This window comes from Labrus bergylta, chromosome 1, assembly GCF_963930695.1.
Source record: "Labrus bergylta chromosome 1, fLabBer1.1, whole genome shotgun sequence".
NCBI classification, from domain to species: Eukaryota; Metazoa; Chordata; class Actinopteri; order Labriformes; family Labridae; genus Labrus; species Labrus bergylta.
In genome coordinates this window covers 24919400-24935121 of record NC_089195.1, presented here as the reverse complement: position 1 = coordinate 24935121, position 15722 = coordinate 24919400, and the positions used below count along the sequence as shown (strand labels likewise).

General features: G+C 43.9%; 1 protein-coding gene across 11 annotated transcripts in view; it reads right to left on the bottom strand.

Moving 5' to 3' along the window:
* Window positions 1-15294, bottom strand: part of lef1 (lymphoid enhancer-binding factor 1) — a 46601-nt gene extending 31307 nt beyond the window's left edge. For 4 of the 11 annotated variants that reach the window (XM_065957464.1, XM_065957419.1, XM_065957473.1 and 1 more), the window contains exons 1-3: window positions 14257-15293; window positions 12093-12159; window positions 10731-10861 (exon numbers count right to left, since the gene is read on the bottom strand). In XM_065957464.1, the coding sequence (XP_065813536.1) occupies window positions 10731-10861; window positions 12093-12159; window positions 14257-14454 (396 nt within the window). In that variant the 5' untranslated portion in view covers window positions 14455-15293. Of the gene's footprint in view, window positions 1-10730; window positions 10862-12092; window positions 12160-14256 lie in introns of all 11 variants that reach the window. The other 7 variants (XM_065957474.1, XM_065957442.1, XM_065957472.1 and 4 more) reach the window with 6 other exon arrangements.
* Between the last annotated feature and the right edge of the window lie 428 nt (window positions 15295-15722).

The window sequence follows — 15722 nt, the reverse complement described above, 5'->3', positions numbered from 1 at the left end:
CCAAACAAACCTACTTATAGATCAGGTTTGAGTAAAACCAGAGGTTGAGTACCAGAGGCTAAAAATACCTATTTTCTTCTTTACACATCAGACACGATAAAGGACCTGGACCTTTTCTATTCCAACACTAAGGGCAACATACATCATCTCCTCTTCCTCCCCAAGGAACAACTGACCCTCACCTGGTGCACCTCATGCCTGTGAACAAACCTCTGGTACACAGACATCCAGCTGTCCTCTGAACAGTTAAAAAATGGTTCAACGAAGACGAAGAGGCTCTCAAGGATTGCTTTGATTTAAGTGTGTGGGCAAGTATTTTGTAAGGATCATAGGGAGGACACCGGCAGTCCACACATTGCGTAACATACTATATTCATTTTTACCCAACAACAAACCTTGGATAACTCCTGATATAAGAGAAAAAAGAGAGCTTTTAGGTCAGGAAAGACTGTGCAATGAGGGGTGATGAGGAGGAAGATCAGTGAGGGGGAAAGCAGATACAGGAGGGAATGGAGGATCAGCTGCAGCAGAACAATGTCAGTGGAGTTTGAAGGGGCCTGAAAAGCATCTTTGGCCACAATGACTAAGATACTATACTGTACTTAGCTGATTAGGGACCAAGAATGGGCAAATGTTTTATGATTTCTCCAGTGCTTTCAACACCATATAGTCCATGCTTCTGAGGGACCAGCTGGAGCACACAGAAGTGGACCACCACCTCACATCATGGCTTCTGAATTTCTTGACCAACCGGCCATAGTTTGTGAGGACAACAGACTGGGTGTCCCACATGGTGGTCACCCTTCTTCTTCATCCTTAACACTGCAGACTTCTGCCTTCTTGACAACCAACTGTCAAGTGCAAACGCTCTCTGACGACTCTGTACTCCATTTAAACCCCAGCAGTGATGAGACCAACAATGGCAGAGTGTTTGACCTGAACTTCATGGACTGGTACCAGTGAAATCACCTCCAGGTGAATCAATGGTGGAAAAACCAAGGAACTGGTGGGGGATTTTAACAAGAACAAACCTGCTCCTCCCACAACATTCAGGGCTGAGATTGTGGACTCTTCTGGGTACCTAGGTGTTCAACTGAACAGTAAACAGGACTGGACTGATAACACTCATTGTATGGCTCTGTATAGGCATCAGCCATCCTTTATGGAGTGGCGCAGCAGCATCATGACTGTAGACAGGAACACACTGAACAAACTATTGAAGAAGGTCATCTCTGTTCTAGGCTGCCCCCTCGACTATGTGGAGGTTGTTTGAAACAGGAGGATGATGGCAAAGCTTGTCATTTCTCATGGCTAACATTGCCCAACCCCCTGCGTGGCACAAGAACAGCACTGGACAGCTCCTTTAGTGTGTGAATCAGCGATACTACAGGAGACTTTTCAACCAAACTATAAAATCCTCTGATACTGATTTGCAGAAATATAAGCAACTAAGAAGGTGCAATGACATGTTCAACTTTTTGTTTGCATTGTAGTTTTTATTGTCTATGAATGTACAAAATGCAAATGCAATTACTGCTGCTTTGTTACCGTTCTCTTAACGTTTATTTGTGCACCGTGTACTCTATTTTTGCCTATCTTTGCCCTTTGCTGCTGTAAACACTGAAAGTTTCCTCAAAAATCAAAAATAAAAAGAGGCTAATCTTCTAATTTATTCTTCTCTTCATAACAAAGCTGAGAAGGTTAGGTCACAATTGTTGAACATTTCATAGACACAATTTAGTTGCTTTATGATTGCTTGGATATAGATGGTGATGGGAGAAATGAAAAATGTAGATTTGAGGTGTGGGGTGCGCTGGGCACTTACACGTCCCCCATCTTTCATCTCAAAAGACAGGGATACAGTGGGGGAGGATTGATTTGATGTTCTGATGCATTGTTTGATGACGGGCAGCTCAAAGTGAAGGAGGCCTCTCTGATGTCTCTCCATTGGAGGACATGAAAAGCGTCACCTGGCCCCTGAGCCGAGAGGTTATGGCTGCTAGTGGATTTTAAGGGCCCCTGCTGAGCTGGATGGTGGCTCCATTGATGCCACATAATCCATTCAGCGTGACCTTTATACTTTTCGAGTCAGCTCCACTTCCTTCAAACCCGCCTTTTTTTTATAACTATCCTGATCAACTTATTGCTTTAATAACGGTTCGGTATATCTAATTTATTCAATGTGTACATCCCACAAGGAAAATAAGTGCCTTCCATCTCCAGCCGAGCAGTCCGATGATCAAAAGAAACACGATGCACAAGGCGAGCTCATCAGATGAACAAACACGTTCTTGCTAGATATCTTTGTGGGTTTCATCATCCTGCATCAAGTGACTGCTGAGGGAAAAAAAAAACAAAGCCTTGTTCTCATCCCTGTGACATCAGAGCTTACAGAACTCGCACGGAGGAAGAATCAAAGAACAGGCAGTCAAATATTTCCAATTAAAAACTAATAATATTCATCTGCATTTTGCCTTTACCCTCTATACAACCTACAATATCTCTCTCCAAAGTCCCAAATGAAAATACCACTGGATAAAAAAATAAAAAAAAGTCACACAAATAAATAATCTCATAACGTACGCTAGGTGGTATTAGTCATGAACATCAAACTCCTACATCATTCTAGATTTGCCTAAACTAGGAGCCAACATAATTGGGATAAATCTCCTCAGTGAAGCGTATAAACGAGCAGAAGGGTGTAAATTGTTACACTGCTGTGTGTTAAGACACAGAAAGAGTCGCACAGATCAGACGAGCTGCAGCAGCAGGAAGAGAGCAGCATTCAACTCGCCTGTTTTCCTCTGTGACTTGGGGCCACTGAGTTTTTCTCCAGCCATAGTAAATTGGGCGCCTGGGGCAGGAGCCTTGGCCGAGCTTGCATTTCAAAGCTGGCTGCGGAGGGCATGAGGGATAGAGATATGGCACTGGAGGGAGGACAGGGGCGGAGGATGGTGGGGGAGGACTGGGAGCACAGAGGAGGTGACATCAGGCGCATGTTCAACACAAAAGAGAGCCGGCTCGTTAGAACGCTAACTAGCAAGCTCCATGGCAATCAGCGCTCGTCATTCTCTCTGCTCACTCTGTGTGTCTCGTCATAAATATGGCTACATCTGCAAGTGTAATCACTCCATTGTACTCTGATTTTCTGCTCTGCTGGACAGCAGCGTGGCAGCCTGCTTTTCAGCACCTCTCCCCCGCTATCCCCTCCTTTTCCCTCAAGTGCCCTCTCCTGTTCCTGGCTACTCCTCTCTGCCGGTGAGGCCGGTGTGTCTCGCAGATTACAGAGCTCCGGTCGCTCAGGTAACAGGAGTCACTAATCTGGCTGGGCTTGAATTACACATAATTGCCTCGGCACCGTGATTGATTTCAGCCCTGGAAAGGAAAAGACGACGTTCCCCCCCCCCCCCCCCCCCTAAAAAACACCCCACCTCCCTCCCTGCCTCTCTCCAGCGCTCACGAGCGGCAGCCAAGACTCTCCATCTAGTAGGAGGCAGGAGGCTTTGAAGAGATCAAAGCCAAGGCCGGGAGCAGTTGCGCGCCCTGGGAATACGGGAGAGAGGCTTTCTGCTCCTCAGCCCTATTTTCTAGCGTCATGTCGGATTGCAGCTGTATTGCATTTCGCCAGTTTTCTTAATGCTCTTGGTTTTGACTTTGACATCAGTGATCCCCCTCGGTTTCTTCAAAAACAAGGGGGAGGAGAAAAAAAGAAAGTGACGGAGGAAGAAAGCAAAGAGGAAAAGGGGGGAGAGAAGGAAGGAAAGAAATAAAAAGAGAGAGAGAGAGAGAGAGAGAGAGAGAGAGAGGGAGTAAGGAGATCTACAGACTGATTTTTATTTTCACAACTCCATAATTGGCCGGTTCAAAGGAGAGGAGGGGAGAATGTGGCATTTGTTTTCAATTCTGCCGCCGATATGAAAGGAGAGACAAAGTTTTATGGGTTTCCCAAAAATTAAAGACAGGCTTTTTTTTTTTCCACAGTCAAAGAACAGGGTGTGTTTTTTTTTTTTTATGTGAGAGACCACACAAAATGAACTGATAGCTGAACCCTCCTCTTTGTCCTCCCACAGAAGAAGGCTCAACATCGTAGCATAGCACCCTTAACCCCGTATATATGTGCGTGTGGCTGCATGCGCAAGTCTCCAACCATAACCAGCTCAGCGTAAGTTCTGGAAACTGTTACGCCGAAAAGGAGCGGTTGGAAGTTTAGCGCGAAAAACACAAAAGGAGGCATCAAGAAAAAGCCGGAGCTTTATCCATCCATTCATTTAACGGCTCGGCTAATAAAGCCTGGTGGCAAGAAGGCACCCTTTGTACTGAAACTATGCAGGCCCTATACCAACCTCCTACACTGGGGACCATTAATATTTCAGCGCTGTCAGATACACATTGCATGTGAGCCTCTTTAACACTCACACCCACAGCAGAAAGAAATAATGAGCTTCTGAAAAATATGAAACAGCAACGAGAAGAAGGGAGGGTGGGAGCGCGCCACAGACTGACCAACTTCACACAACAGAGCTGCTATTGATCATAGCTCTGTTTCTTAGCCCGGACAAAGTGAGGGCTGTTTGAGCTCCTCTGAAGTCTGGACACAGCCGGTAGGATTTGCACCCATGTTTCACTCCTGTGGTCCTATTGTTCCCCGCGCTGCCGTTTACTGGCTGGAACACTGCTCGCCTCTATATGGACCTGCAGGCTGTCAGGATGAAGTCAATAAAGCTATTCATGTTTTTATTCACTTTATGACTGTATCAGGGAACAGTGAGGTACTGTGATCGGCTTTGAGGGACTATCGCCGGGCCTTTATAGGAGGTTGAAAGCCGGGTCAGTTAGGTGACACAGATTTTTAGATAACAAAGATTATAGAAGGAGTTAAGATTTTTGAACTGAACCAAAGCCCCTACACTCCAATGAACACATCATCCCAAAAGAGTTAAAATCCACCCACTTTCCCCTTTAAACAAGTCACAACATCCCCAACAGTTACAACACATCAACAATAACACTCCACACACCGCCCTCAAGTCTCCATTTCTGATCCACCCTTACAGGAAGTCCACACCCAGTACTGTTAAACAGAACTGGGGCACGCATGAGGGACGACCTTGGCGAGGACCTGCGCTGACCCCTGGAGATCAGCGGCAGGCTGTGGGTGAGGAGTGAAGTCCTCTGAGCAGGTGTCGAGGGCTTGAGAAGCGGCCTGACTGGCTGGCTCCATGGCTGCACAGCTTGATTGGTTAAGCTTCTTCCAGTTCAGAGGGAGGATGGGCGGTAAAGAAAGTGTCATCATCTGTGAGTGCTTCACTTTGAGCGGTAACACATGCCTGAAATAAACACCAACCGGGGTCAAGCGTGCGCCTGCATGTCACGCTCACTGCCATGACACGCTTAATCGCTATGGTCACACATATAGAAAGATAGATTTTCAGCATTTTTCAACGCTTAATGATATTTACTTTGTCCACAGCGTGTTCTTATTGACCTTTTTTTATATTTTTTTATTTGTAGAAAATAGAATTTTTTATAAATCAGATACGATGGTCTTGCAAGTGTTGAGGCAATTAACATAAAAAACAAAGATAAAACCTTTAACTGTTAAAACTAAAGAATGATTCCAACAGAACCAATCAAAAATAACGTTTTAGTTCTATTGTCTCTCGAGGTCTCTCCCGGTCCTGGTAGAGCTCCATTTAACAGGATGAAACACACCGATAAGGTGATTGCAACCACATGGCATCATTAGCGCCGTGCATATGGAGCAAATGTGTCAACCGGCATCGCCCGTGCAGCGTTGGGAAGCGAGAAGAAACCTAAAGCGTTAATGGCGCTGTTTATAAAACACCACAGCCCAGCTGCACTACAAAGACGCCCGAGACGCCGAGTGCTTCTTCTGTGTGAGGTCCCCGCTGCTGTCCTTCATGTGTGTGCACATATTTCACTGTTTAGTGCTGCGCAGCAGATGACATCAATGTCTGTGGGACTTTCTGATACGCTGCATATCAGAAAACGCAACAATCTACAGCATACGGCTGTTTCTGTATTCTTTTTATAGACTTAAATATCTGTATCAAGTAAGTAAGACTTGATATGGACAATTAAATAAGCTGATGGGGTGATCATATGGAGTCTTGCTCTAGTATAATACACACAGAATCTGCACCATATAGAGACTTTTTTTTAAAAAACGACAGCAGATACCATAAGCTTCAATCTACAGCGTTCTGTGAGGACATGAAGGCCTTCTAGTAGATGTAGTGTTCTCTTTAACAGGGATCTTCCACGGTAGCGCTGGGGGCATGAGCTCAGGACACACATGGCACTGAGGGACACCAGAGCGGTCCTACCAAATCCCGTTAGGTAAGCCTGGGTTAGTGATTCCACGCTGCGAGACACTGGCTAGCAGATCCGTCACGTTCTCACTACATCAAAGGAAAGTACTGCGCTGCAACCCCCCCACCACCACCACCCCCTCCCTCCTCCTTCTCCTTCCACACTCCCCCTTTTCTCGCCATGAGGATCTGCAATTGAGGGTCCAGAGGGAGGGAAAAAAAAAAAAAAAAGAAGAGTGAAAGGGAAAAGGAGAGGCATAGCTCTTAACTCCCTCTACCACAGCAGCAAAACTCGGATTAGAAAATACAAAAAATCCAGGATTCTATTCGTTCCTCTCCTCAAGCTGTTGCACAGACCATGAGACTATTCTGACATAGATCACCAACACATCAGTCAGCTGAAAAATCTTGGACTAACATTTGCACTATCCCTATCTCAGAACCAAAAGCAAACTGTTGTTTTCTTTATCTTTCCATCCAAGCCTTTCTGAGTTTACTGAGCTGGTTTTTTTCGGTCGATGTTGGATCTAAGGAGCTCGGAGGCTGTAGGGTTTATTCAAACTTTTAAACAAAAGGAGACATTTTAGTGCGACAACTGCATTGATCTGAAAATAGCTCTCAGGTCATTTAAAAATACGCACCGTCCCATCACGTGCGCGTTGATCTTTATTTAGAAGCTGTCATTTTCAAATCCTCACGGGAGCTCAAAGAGGCTTGCAGGACCACTTATTGGAAGATAAGACAAAAACCCTTTCAGAGCAGCAGAGACAACTTCTCCCACACATCAAACCTGCAGCGATGACATCCCTAAACGCTTTGAATATCAGACTCTGCCGCCATTATTCAGACCTAAATCATGCATGTTTTTTTTTTATCAGTCAAACATTTCATTCACTGTGAGTCCAGGCTGTGTGTCAATAAGGTCGGTTTCACTATCATCTGACACCTAGCCTGCAGCAGAGGTTACAGGCATTAAAAATAAAAATAAAAATATGGAAATCATGGACTCTTCTCGCTGGTGGTCTTGTTTGCATGTGTAGGTCACATAGAGGCATCAATATTAAATTAATCCAGTGTAATAACCAGTTAAAAACTCCACACAGGAGCTTTCAATAAGCAGTTTCTTGTATTGGGGTAGGTAGCCAAATGAGACTTAACATAGCTAAAAAATAATGATGCCTTGAGGATCTATTTGCCTCACAAATGAACATATTCAGATATGCGTTCTAAAGACAAGAAGGGGTATCTGATGATGTTGACTTCTAATGGCAAACAACAGGCTTTCTGTCCAATTTATACACATTAGCAGTATGAGACGTCTTAGATGGGCCTCTGGAAACCGACGCTTTAATATTAGTAGAAATATTCCGTCCATAAACAGGCTCAACAAGCCGAGGTGTTGGTAATCTACGACCACATTTAAAATAGCCCATTTCTAATGACCTGCTTTAAAGTCTTTAAAAACCTTTTTCATGACTGTAAGTAACAGTAGACAAGATAATGAATAATAACGGTTTTAAATAGTGGAGTGTTACACATTACTGAGGCTTCAGTTCTACTTTTGATGTAAGATAAGCACAATGGGCTCTTTGCTCCACTTCCCGTGATGACCTCCCAGCTCACTCCAGTTGTTGTCCGGGATACCCCGCAGACTCCACATCCTGAAACCGCTATAGGTTTAACGTAAACATCAGGGTTTTTCCTCACACACCCCCGGCCCCGTTTGATGCGGTCACGTTGTGTTTCAAATCCACATGAATACGGAAGAGAACACCGTTAAGGCATCGTGACACTTTTCAAATCGAGGGGCCCTTGTGGCGGAGACGACTTATCAAGCCAGAAGCCAAAAAAATAATAAAAAATCTGCTGACAATCAGTTACTCCCTGCAGCTCCATCATGACTGGACGGCATGTGCAGGAATGTCATGGTCAATGGAAATCAATCTAAACTACTGGGATGGGGGGGGGGGGGGGGCGGTGGTTTGGGGCTGGGGATGGAAGAGAATGAAAGAGGGAATGTGCCTTTGATCTCGGTTGAAAACTGATCCCAGGCCTGCAGATATACTGTGGCTACGAGCTGACATCAGTGAAAAAGCCAGAGGACTCATGTACCGTGATCCCTCCATCAAGCCTTGGCTCTTTTTATTGGATAAGTGCGAGAAACGTATATGAAATGACTACCGTTTTATTGAAGACAGGGAGGGGGGGTGGGGGGGGGGAATTGTGCGGCAAAAAAAAAAAAAAAAGCAGCCATGGTAAATGAAATAAAAGCGTGGCTGTAAAAGTTTTGGCAGCACATGAGCTGCCTAACTGCCTGGCCTAATTTATGTGCAGCGAGGGGTAATTTCCTCTCATACCGTCAGCTGGTCTCCATACAGAACTCGCAGACCTTTTTTTTTTTTTGCGGCGTGTTTGATGGAATAATTGATAAAATTAACCAGAAAACAAGCCATAAAAAGAGACATTTTTGGAAGCATCGTATCCAACATTTTGGTTGAAACATCCTATTTATAAAGTGAAGAGAGCAGACCATGAGGTAACCCCCGGATAATGTTTTCTCCACAATGTCACATACCTTCACCCTCTGCAGCTTTGGCAGAGGGGGGGGGGGGGGGAAGCAATGCAATTTTAACATCATTCTGTGATAGAGTTGCGTGTGAATGAAGTTCCTTTACACACAGCATGTGGCGTCTGCCCCCGACAATCACATCTGCCCACGAAAGACGATTCTTATAATATCACAGAAGTCACATTTCACAACTTCACCCTGATGAAACTAACACGCATGAGCTGCAAAAGCAGAAACAACCCAGAGCTTTTTTTTGCTTCCTTCCCTGCACCGTGTGTGTTTGTGTGTGTTTTTTAGACTATAGCCAGACTCAGGCTGGTCGTGACTCAGAGACGTGGACAATACAGGATTAAGAGTGGACAGCTGCTGGAGTGCCCTGCATTTCATGTCTGTCTTGAGAGGAGAAATTTGCAAACGGGACAGACACAGGAAGCCGCCAGTGAGAGCGAGAGAGAGAGAGAGAGAGAGACCTGCAGCTGGCCTGAAATTAATACGGTCACAGGGACAATATCTGCAACAGAGCACGCCACCCCTGTGCAGCACCAGAAACTCCTCTGCAAGGACGTTATATTGTCTTTAGGGCCTCCTCTGTCATGCTGGGCTAATTAGAGAGCTTACTGGGTCATGTAGATGTGCATCACTTAAGATTTTAACAAGATGAGAAATACTGTACATCTCTTGTTAATCTTGTGGAAAGTGTGGCCGGAATTTGTTTCCAAGGGCTGCATATGGTTGTCAAGGGCTGGGGGGGGGGGGGGGGGGGGGTGTCTACAATGCAAGCACATGGAGGTAAACATGTCACATAGATACAACAACAACAACAACAGCATGTGGTGGAGTGCATACTTTTCTTATGGGTGGCTCTTTCCTGAAACGCTTTCTCTTATTCACAAATGGTTATTTACTGTCATCATAAATGTCAGCGGTGAGATGTTGGTCAGTGTAGCTTACATTTTGTGTATTTTTATGTTTAAAACAACAACAACAACAACAACAACAACCAGGGTGTAGAAGAAGTTGTTGCAGCTAAAAGCAACACTGCAAAAACGTCCTTAATTATTCTCCCCACAACCAGTCCATAACACAAACAAATCCATGAACATGACCGGACATACAAGAGATTTCTCATACTAAAGCAGTCAAAACATCAACTAAATCGTACTTATCAAGTTTTTTTGTTTTTTTTTATAAAAGAAGAGAGACAGCGCAGCAGAGTCTGTGGGCAGGTAGAGCAACAGGTTGCCTTGCTGCTTAATCCTGCTCTGTGTTATGCTACCAGAATGTGTGGCATTAGGCTTCCATTAAAGAGGTTTTTAAAAACCCTCTCGGTATTAGGTCAGCGCTTAAACTGTGATATCTTGTACAGCGCCTGAACTTGGCTTCCACTTGAGCGGTCGAACATTGAAAAATAAACACAACAATCAGTAACGGTGATCGTTTATGCTTTCCATTCATCAAACGCATGTAAATAGTCACAGCATGTGTTTTTATCAGACCAGCAGAAGACCACATTTCAACAGATACATTAAAAAAACAACATGAGTCATACCCTTAATGGACAAAAGAATATACAACGTTTCAAGCATTGATTACTCTCACAAAAAAGCAGTGACTGAGTCACTTCCCTCATCCTTTCATTAAAACGATCAGTGATTTATTTCCTGTTGACTGACTGATGGATATTTGATTTCATTAGCTATGTATCCGTACCACACAAAAAAAAAATCCCAAAGGCTTACTGTCTTGCCATTCCTTAATGCCACACCAGCAGCATCTCATGTCATGTGAATCACATAATAAAATGATTTCAATAGAGACTTGGTACTGACCGTTCTGGGCATGGGCATGGGCGGAGAGAGGGAGCCATTGTTCATGTAAGAGTCGTTCATGTTGCTCATCATGATGTAGCCTGGGTAACCCGAGTACGGATGGCCTTTTCCGTACATGTCTTGATGTTTTCCTGATTTAAAAAATAAAAGGTTAAATAGAGACAGTTTATTCACTGGGTGTTTGCAAAAAAAAGGTTCAGATGAAGCATATTTATTATAAATTCACATATGAACCCTTGGATTCCTTACTTTAACAGAGCTTTAAAATACAAACTGTAAATGTGCTTCAGTCAATAAAATCAAGCATTTAATAAAGACAAAGCTGCACACAAAGTTGGGCCTGACCGTTTTGGCACTGCAATGATATCATTGCGGATCGTTTTAACCCGTGCCCTATTTCTCCTCGGCCTTTTGTTTGTGCCCTTTCTTCCCGTCTTGGGAGAGGAGGGTCGTATTATGCAGGGGAACAATGGAGCCCCTCTGTGCCAATTAGCACCAATTAGAAGAACATACAGACTGTGTCAAAACAGGAGACGCCCCAACTGATCCTCTGCGCCTTTGACCTGAGAGAGGGAGCTTTGTACAAGAAGAGGCCTCAATACAGAGCCACTCGCCACTCAACTGCACGCTGCGTAATAGGCGGGGTGGGGGGTGGGGGGTGGACTGGAGAGTGTTTGTGGTATACACAGCCTGATGGCGACACAGTCCTTGTTGTGTAGTAAGAAAAAAAAGAAGCCAGTGTTTGGTTTGAGGTGTCTTATTCAGGAGTGAAAGGGGAACAAAGAGGACACGCACTCCTCCTCAGAGGGTAATGATGACCTGCAGCAGCAGGGTCAGACTACAAAAGCCTTGAGAGCAACGCGCCCCGAGCGGCAGCAACATGTTGCATGTGACTGATGTGAAGTGTGTGGGGAAATTGTTTATTGGGGGAATTGCATAATAAGAATTAAGTTCCATTCTAGCCTCATTCTGCATGTGCAGTCAAGAGTATTCCTTAATTAAAAGTTCATTTAAAAAAAGAAGAAAAAAAGAAGCATTTTCATCCTTTTTGATCTTTGTTTTGCATTTCTGCAGGAACCCACATCTATGAGGGAGGTAACATGACGGTGCAGCGTGTCCTGACTAGACTTGGATCAGAGATTATGTGTCTAAGAGGAAAATAAACAGGGGCTCTGATAAGAGAAGGACCAACAGTTCAAAGTGGGACTGATCACTTCACTGTGGAGGTAAACAAGGGGGGCACTTTTTCCAGACCCTCAACTTTCTCAAGCTCCAACGAGCGATCGTGAAAACATCGGAGCTTTCATTACAGCTGGTTGTCATACAAAGCATGCTGATTAAACAAGCTCTTTGCTCACTTACCATCATCTGGATGGTCTCTGTGTTTTTCGTGATATGAATCTTGCGGTATTTGGGACTGTCTAGCTGCCTGTAAGTAGAAAAGAGAAATAAATAACATACAAAGATGGGATGGGGAATCAATTAGGAGGGCTTTCAAATGCAGTTACACACACAGACATGCTGAAACGGTCAGACACCCACGCACAGAACTGGGACAAATGACGTCCCTTTTGCTTGTCACCAAGGCAGAACAAGCTCGCACACACAAAAACACAAGAACGACCACACACACACACACACACACACACACACACACACACACACACACACACACACACACACACACACACAGTACTATCTATAGAGGGGTGATGGAGCAGCCTGCATCAAAGCTTCAAAAGAACCACTTAATTAAGCTTTATGTCCTTAAGGAGCTTACAAATTAACTTGTTTTCAATAACATAGGTCCACTCTCATTTCCATGTCTCATTTTCAGCCTTCTTCCCAATTCAAATGAATCGAAAATGTATCAGTGTCATGATTTTAAAAGTCTGTGTACAAAGGGAAATTAAAGTGGGGGGGGGAAGGAGGAGGCAGTTTTTGCTTTAAAAATAAAAAATAAAAAAAATAAAATCTCCTGCTTTTTGCACATCCATTTCCTTTCTCTTTACCAATAAGGGGACCTCTTTATGGAGTCCAGACCCCTCAGGATGGCTTCAAGCAGAGCGAAGGGGAACTTCACTGGATGCCTAATTAACATTCAGCCTCTGTCTCGTGCGTCTCTAGGACATTTCCGTGGTGAATGTGCATATGGCTCTTTCAGGATTGCGCCCAAAATTTCATTAACACTGCGGTTAATGAAAAAAAAAAAAAAAACAGGCGGGTAACTTTGCGATGGGGAAGCTACAGCCTGCATCCTGAGGTCAGTGCACGGGAGGGGAGAAGGAGTAGGAGGAGGAGGAGAAATTTAAAACACATTTAAAATGTGATGAAGATCTATCGTGCCTACTCTGTGTCTTCATATGAGCTATTGTTACGCCATTTTTCAAGAGTCAGGCGTAAAGCGGCAGAGAAATAATTTCAGATACATTAAAAATTCATCATTCATAATCCTTCCATTGAGATCCTGTATGCATTTACATCACTATAATAAAGTCGACACATTAATACACAGAGAAAAAAGTCTTTTCGGCCAATATGGCCTCCTTTTTACTCGATTACTAAGGATTTGAAAAAAACAAATGTGAAATTAGATATCTAATATTTTCAAACCTATCTGCATGTGAAAACAACTAATGACTGAAATAAAACTGACACGTCAATAATGAAGAATGAGAATGATGTTAAAAATAGCCTATACGAAAACAGCTGTTTAACAAAATAATTGGATTCTCATTTTATCTGTGTTTCATAGATTCAACGAGAAATAAAAAATAATCTTCTTTGTCCATGCATTTTATGTCATTTGATGGTGTAACATATCGAGGGGATGGAGAGGATTATCGTGCACCCCAGCAAATACAGCTATGGCCTACACACTGGGTACAGGCAGCACACAACACCCCAAGTCTTCATCATTAAATATATTTTGCACTGAATTCAAGGGCAAATGAATAAAATATAACTTCTACCAAGTGTCAGGTGTGCTTTCAGGTATGTAATGTATTCAAAAAAGAAGATTATTAGCTGCCAAAGATCTAGGAGCAGCATCTTTTGGAGGAGAGTAAAACGAGTGCACCTGAGTCTGCAGACATCTGGTGTTACAGCTAAAGACGTTTATTGTTAGAATAAAATAAAAGACAATCTATAAAGGGACAGTTGAGGCTAAACTCAGTTTGTGTAGCCTACTTTTTTTAGGGTGAAATTAAGCTTTAAGAAACATTTTTCAAGTGGGCTTAATTCTAAAAATATTTTTTTTCAAAACAAGCACAGGAGGATATTAATTTAGGGATTCTGATTTTGTCAATTTGGTCTTTAACGCATCACCTTTTCATTAGCTGACAATCTCTCAGTCAAGTAATATGAGCTCCTTAAAAGATTTTAAAAAAAAGATCAAATAAACTTTGTTTACGAGGTGATGCCGGCTGCTTCGCCCTCTCAGCTGGAGTTCAGAGTTGATACCCACCTTCCTCTTCCTCATCGTCATCATCACTCACCACATCAGCGAACACGCAACATTACTCACATCGTGGCTGTTGCTGTTTGGGCTGCTCTCTGACTCGTTCACCAGAGATGACTTGATGTCTGCCAGGTCTCCCTCCTCCTCCGAGTGGCTGAGCTCGGCGAAGATCTGCTCCTTGTGCGGGTCTCCTTCGTCTTTGAACGGGATCATTTCGTCTGTGGCGCACAGCTCCGGGTCTCCTCCGCCTGATAACTGTGGCATTTTTCTTACTCGGTTTGTTTCACTGAAGACACCGCACACGCCAGCACTGTCCGAAACTACAGAGGGGGAAAACTCCCACTTTAAAATCCCCCTGAGAGTGGGAAAGCGTCCCTCTGTCTCAGCGGAGTGGGTGCACCGTGAGTCACTTGGCGTGCAGACACGCTGCCGGTGTGTTTTCACAGAAGCAACAGGAGGAGTGTGTCTTTTGGTCGGCGTCCCTTTTTTTTTTTTTTTTTTTTTCTTTTTTCTTTTTTAAATCACGCGTATTTCAATAACACATGAAAGAAACTCGGACCCAAAAACTACAAACGTGACGGGTCAGATAGTCCGGAGCACGCTTGAATGTCATTCGAAAAAATAAATAAAAAAAGTCAGAGCACGAGTTAAAAGTCTCATCACTTGTTTTCAGTCAACAGACGACGGATATGGTCCAGTAGCCTACAAAATGACTCAACGTCAAAAAAATGCATTGAAAAAAAAAAAAGTGAGAAAAATACGTCCTGCTCGTCCAGTGAACAAACTGTGGCGTCCTCGAAAGTGGGGATGAAAGTAGGCTAACAAAACCAAAACACCGTCTGGAGGTGGAAAGGTAACTGATGGATGTAAAGAAAACAGTTTTTAACACTTAAGACGAGACGGTAAGAAACGCAGCGAGCCGCTCACATGCCTCAAAATACATCCTCACAGCTGCTCGGATAAGAGGGGATAAAAGCTCAGAGTCATGAAACAATCAGAAAAAGAAGACAGAGAGGAAGAAAAATGTCGTAGACCGACTTCCCACTGCTCGCCGCACTGCTTCCACAGTGTAATGTATCCAGTGTGTGTATGTGTGTGTTGGTAATGTAGCCGTGCTCCCTCCTCCTCCTCCTCCTCCTTCTCCCTCTTCAGTCATTGGGAGGAAGGAGAGATGAAAGGGAAGCCGAGGCTCTGATTGACACCGCACCGATTGACACTCCTCCTGAGAGAGAGATTTATACTCCGCTCACAACAAATGGGCAGTCAGGAGGGGAAGAAGAATAGAAGATGAAGAAGAAGAAGAAGAAGAAGCTGCGAGGTTGGCACTCGCAGTGTTTGTGATGAATTTAAACAATCAAGATAAATTAGAATGATAGAAAAAGAGAGAAACACGAGACGAGTTTCAGCTTGTTTAGGCGAGGTAGAGGAAGAGATGTTGGATTTAGACGCAAGAGTTGGCAATAGTGCCGTTTTCAGTGGAAACAACCAACAACCAAAGGCCACAATAGAACAAGAGGGCAGTCTTTATGTAT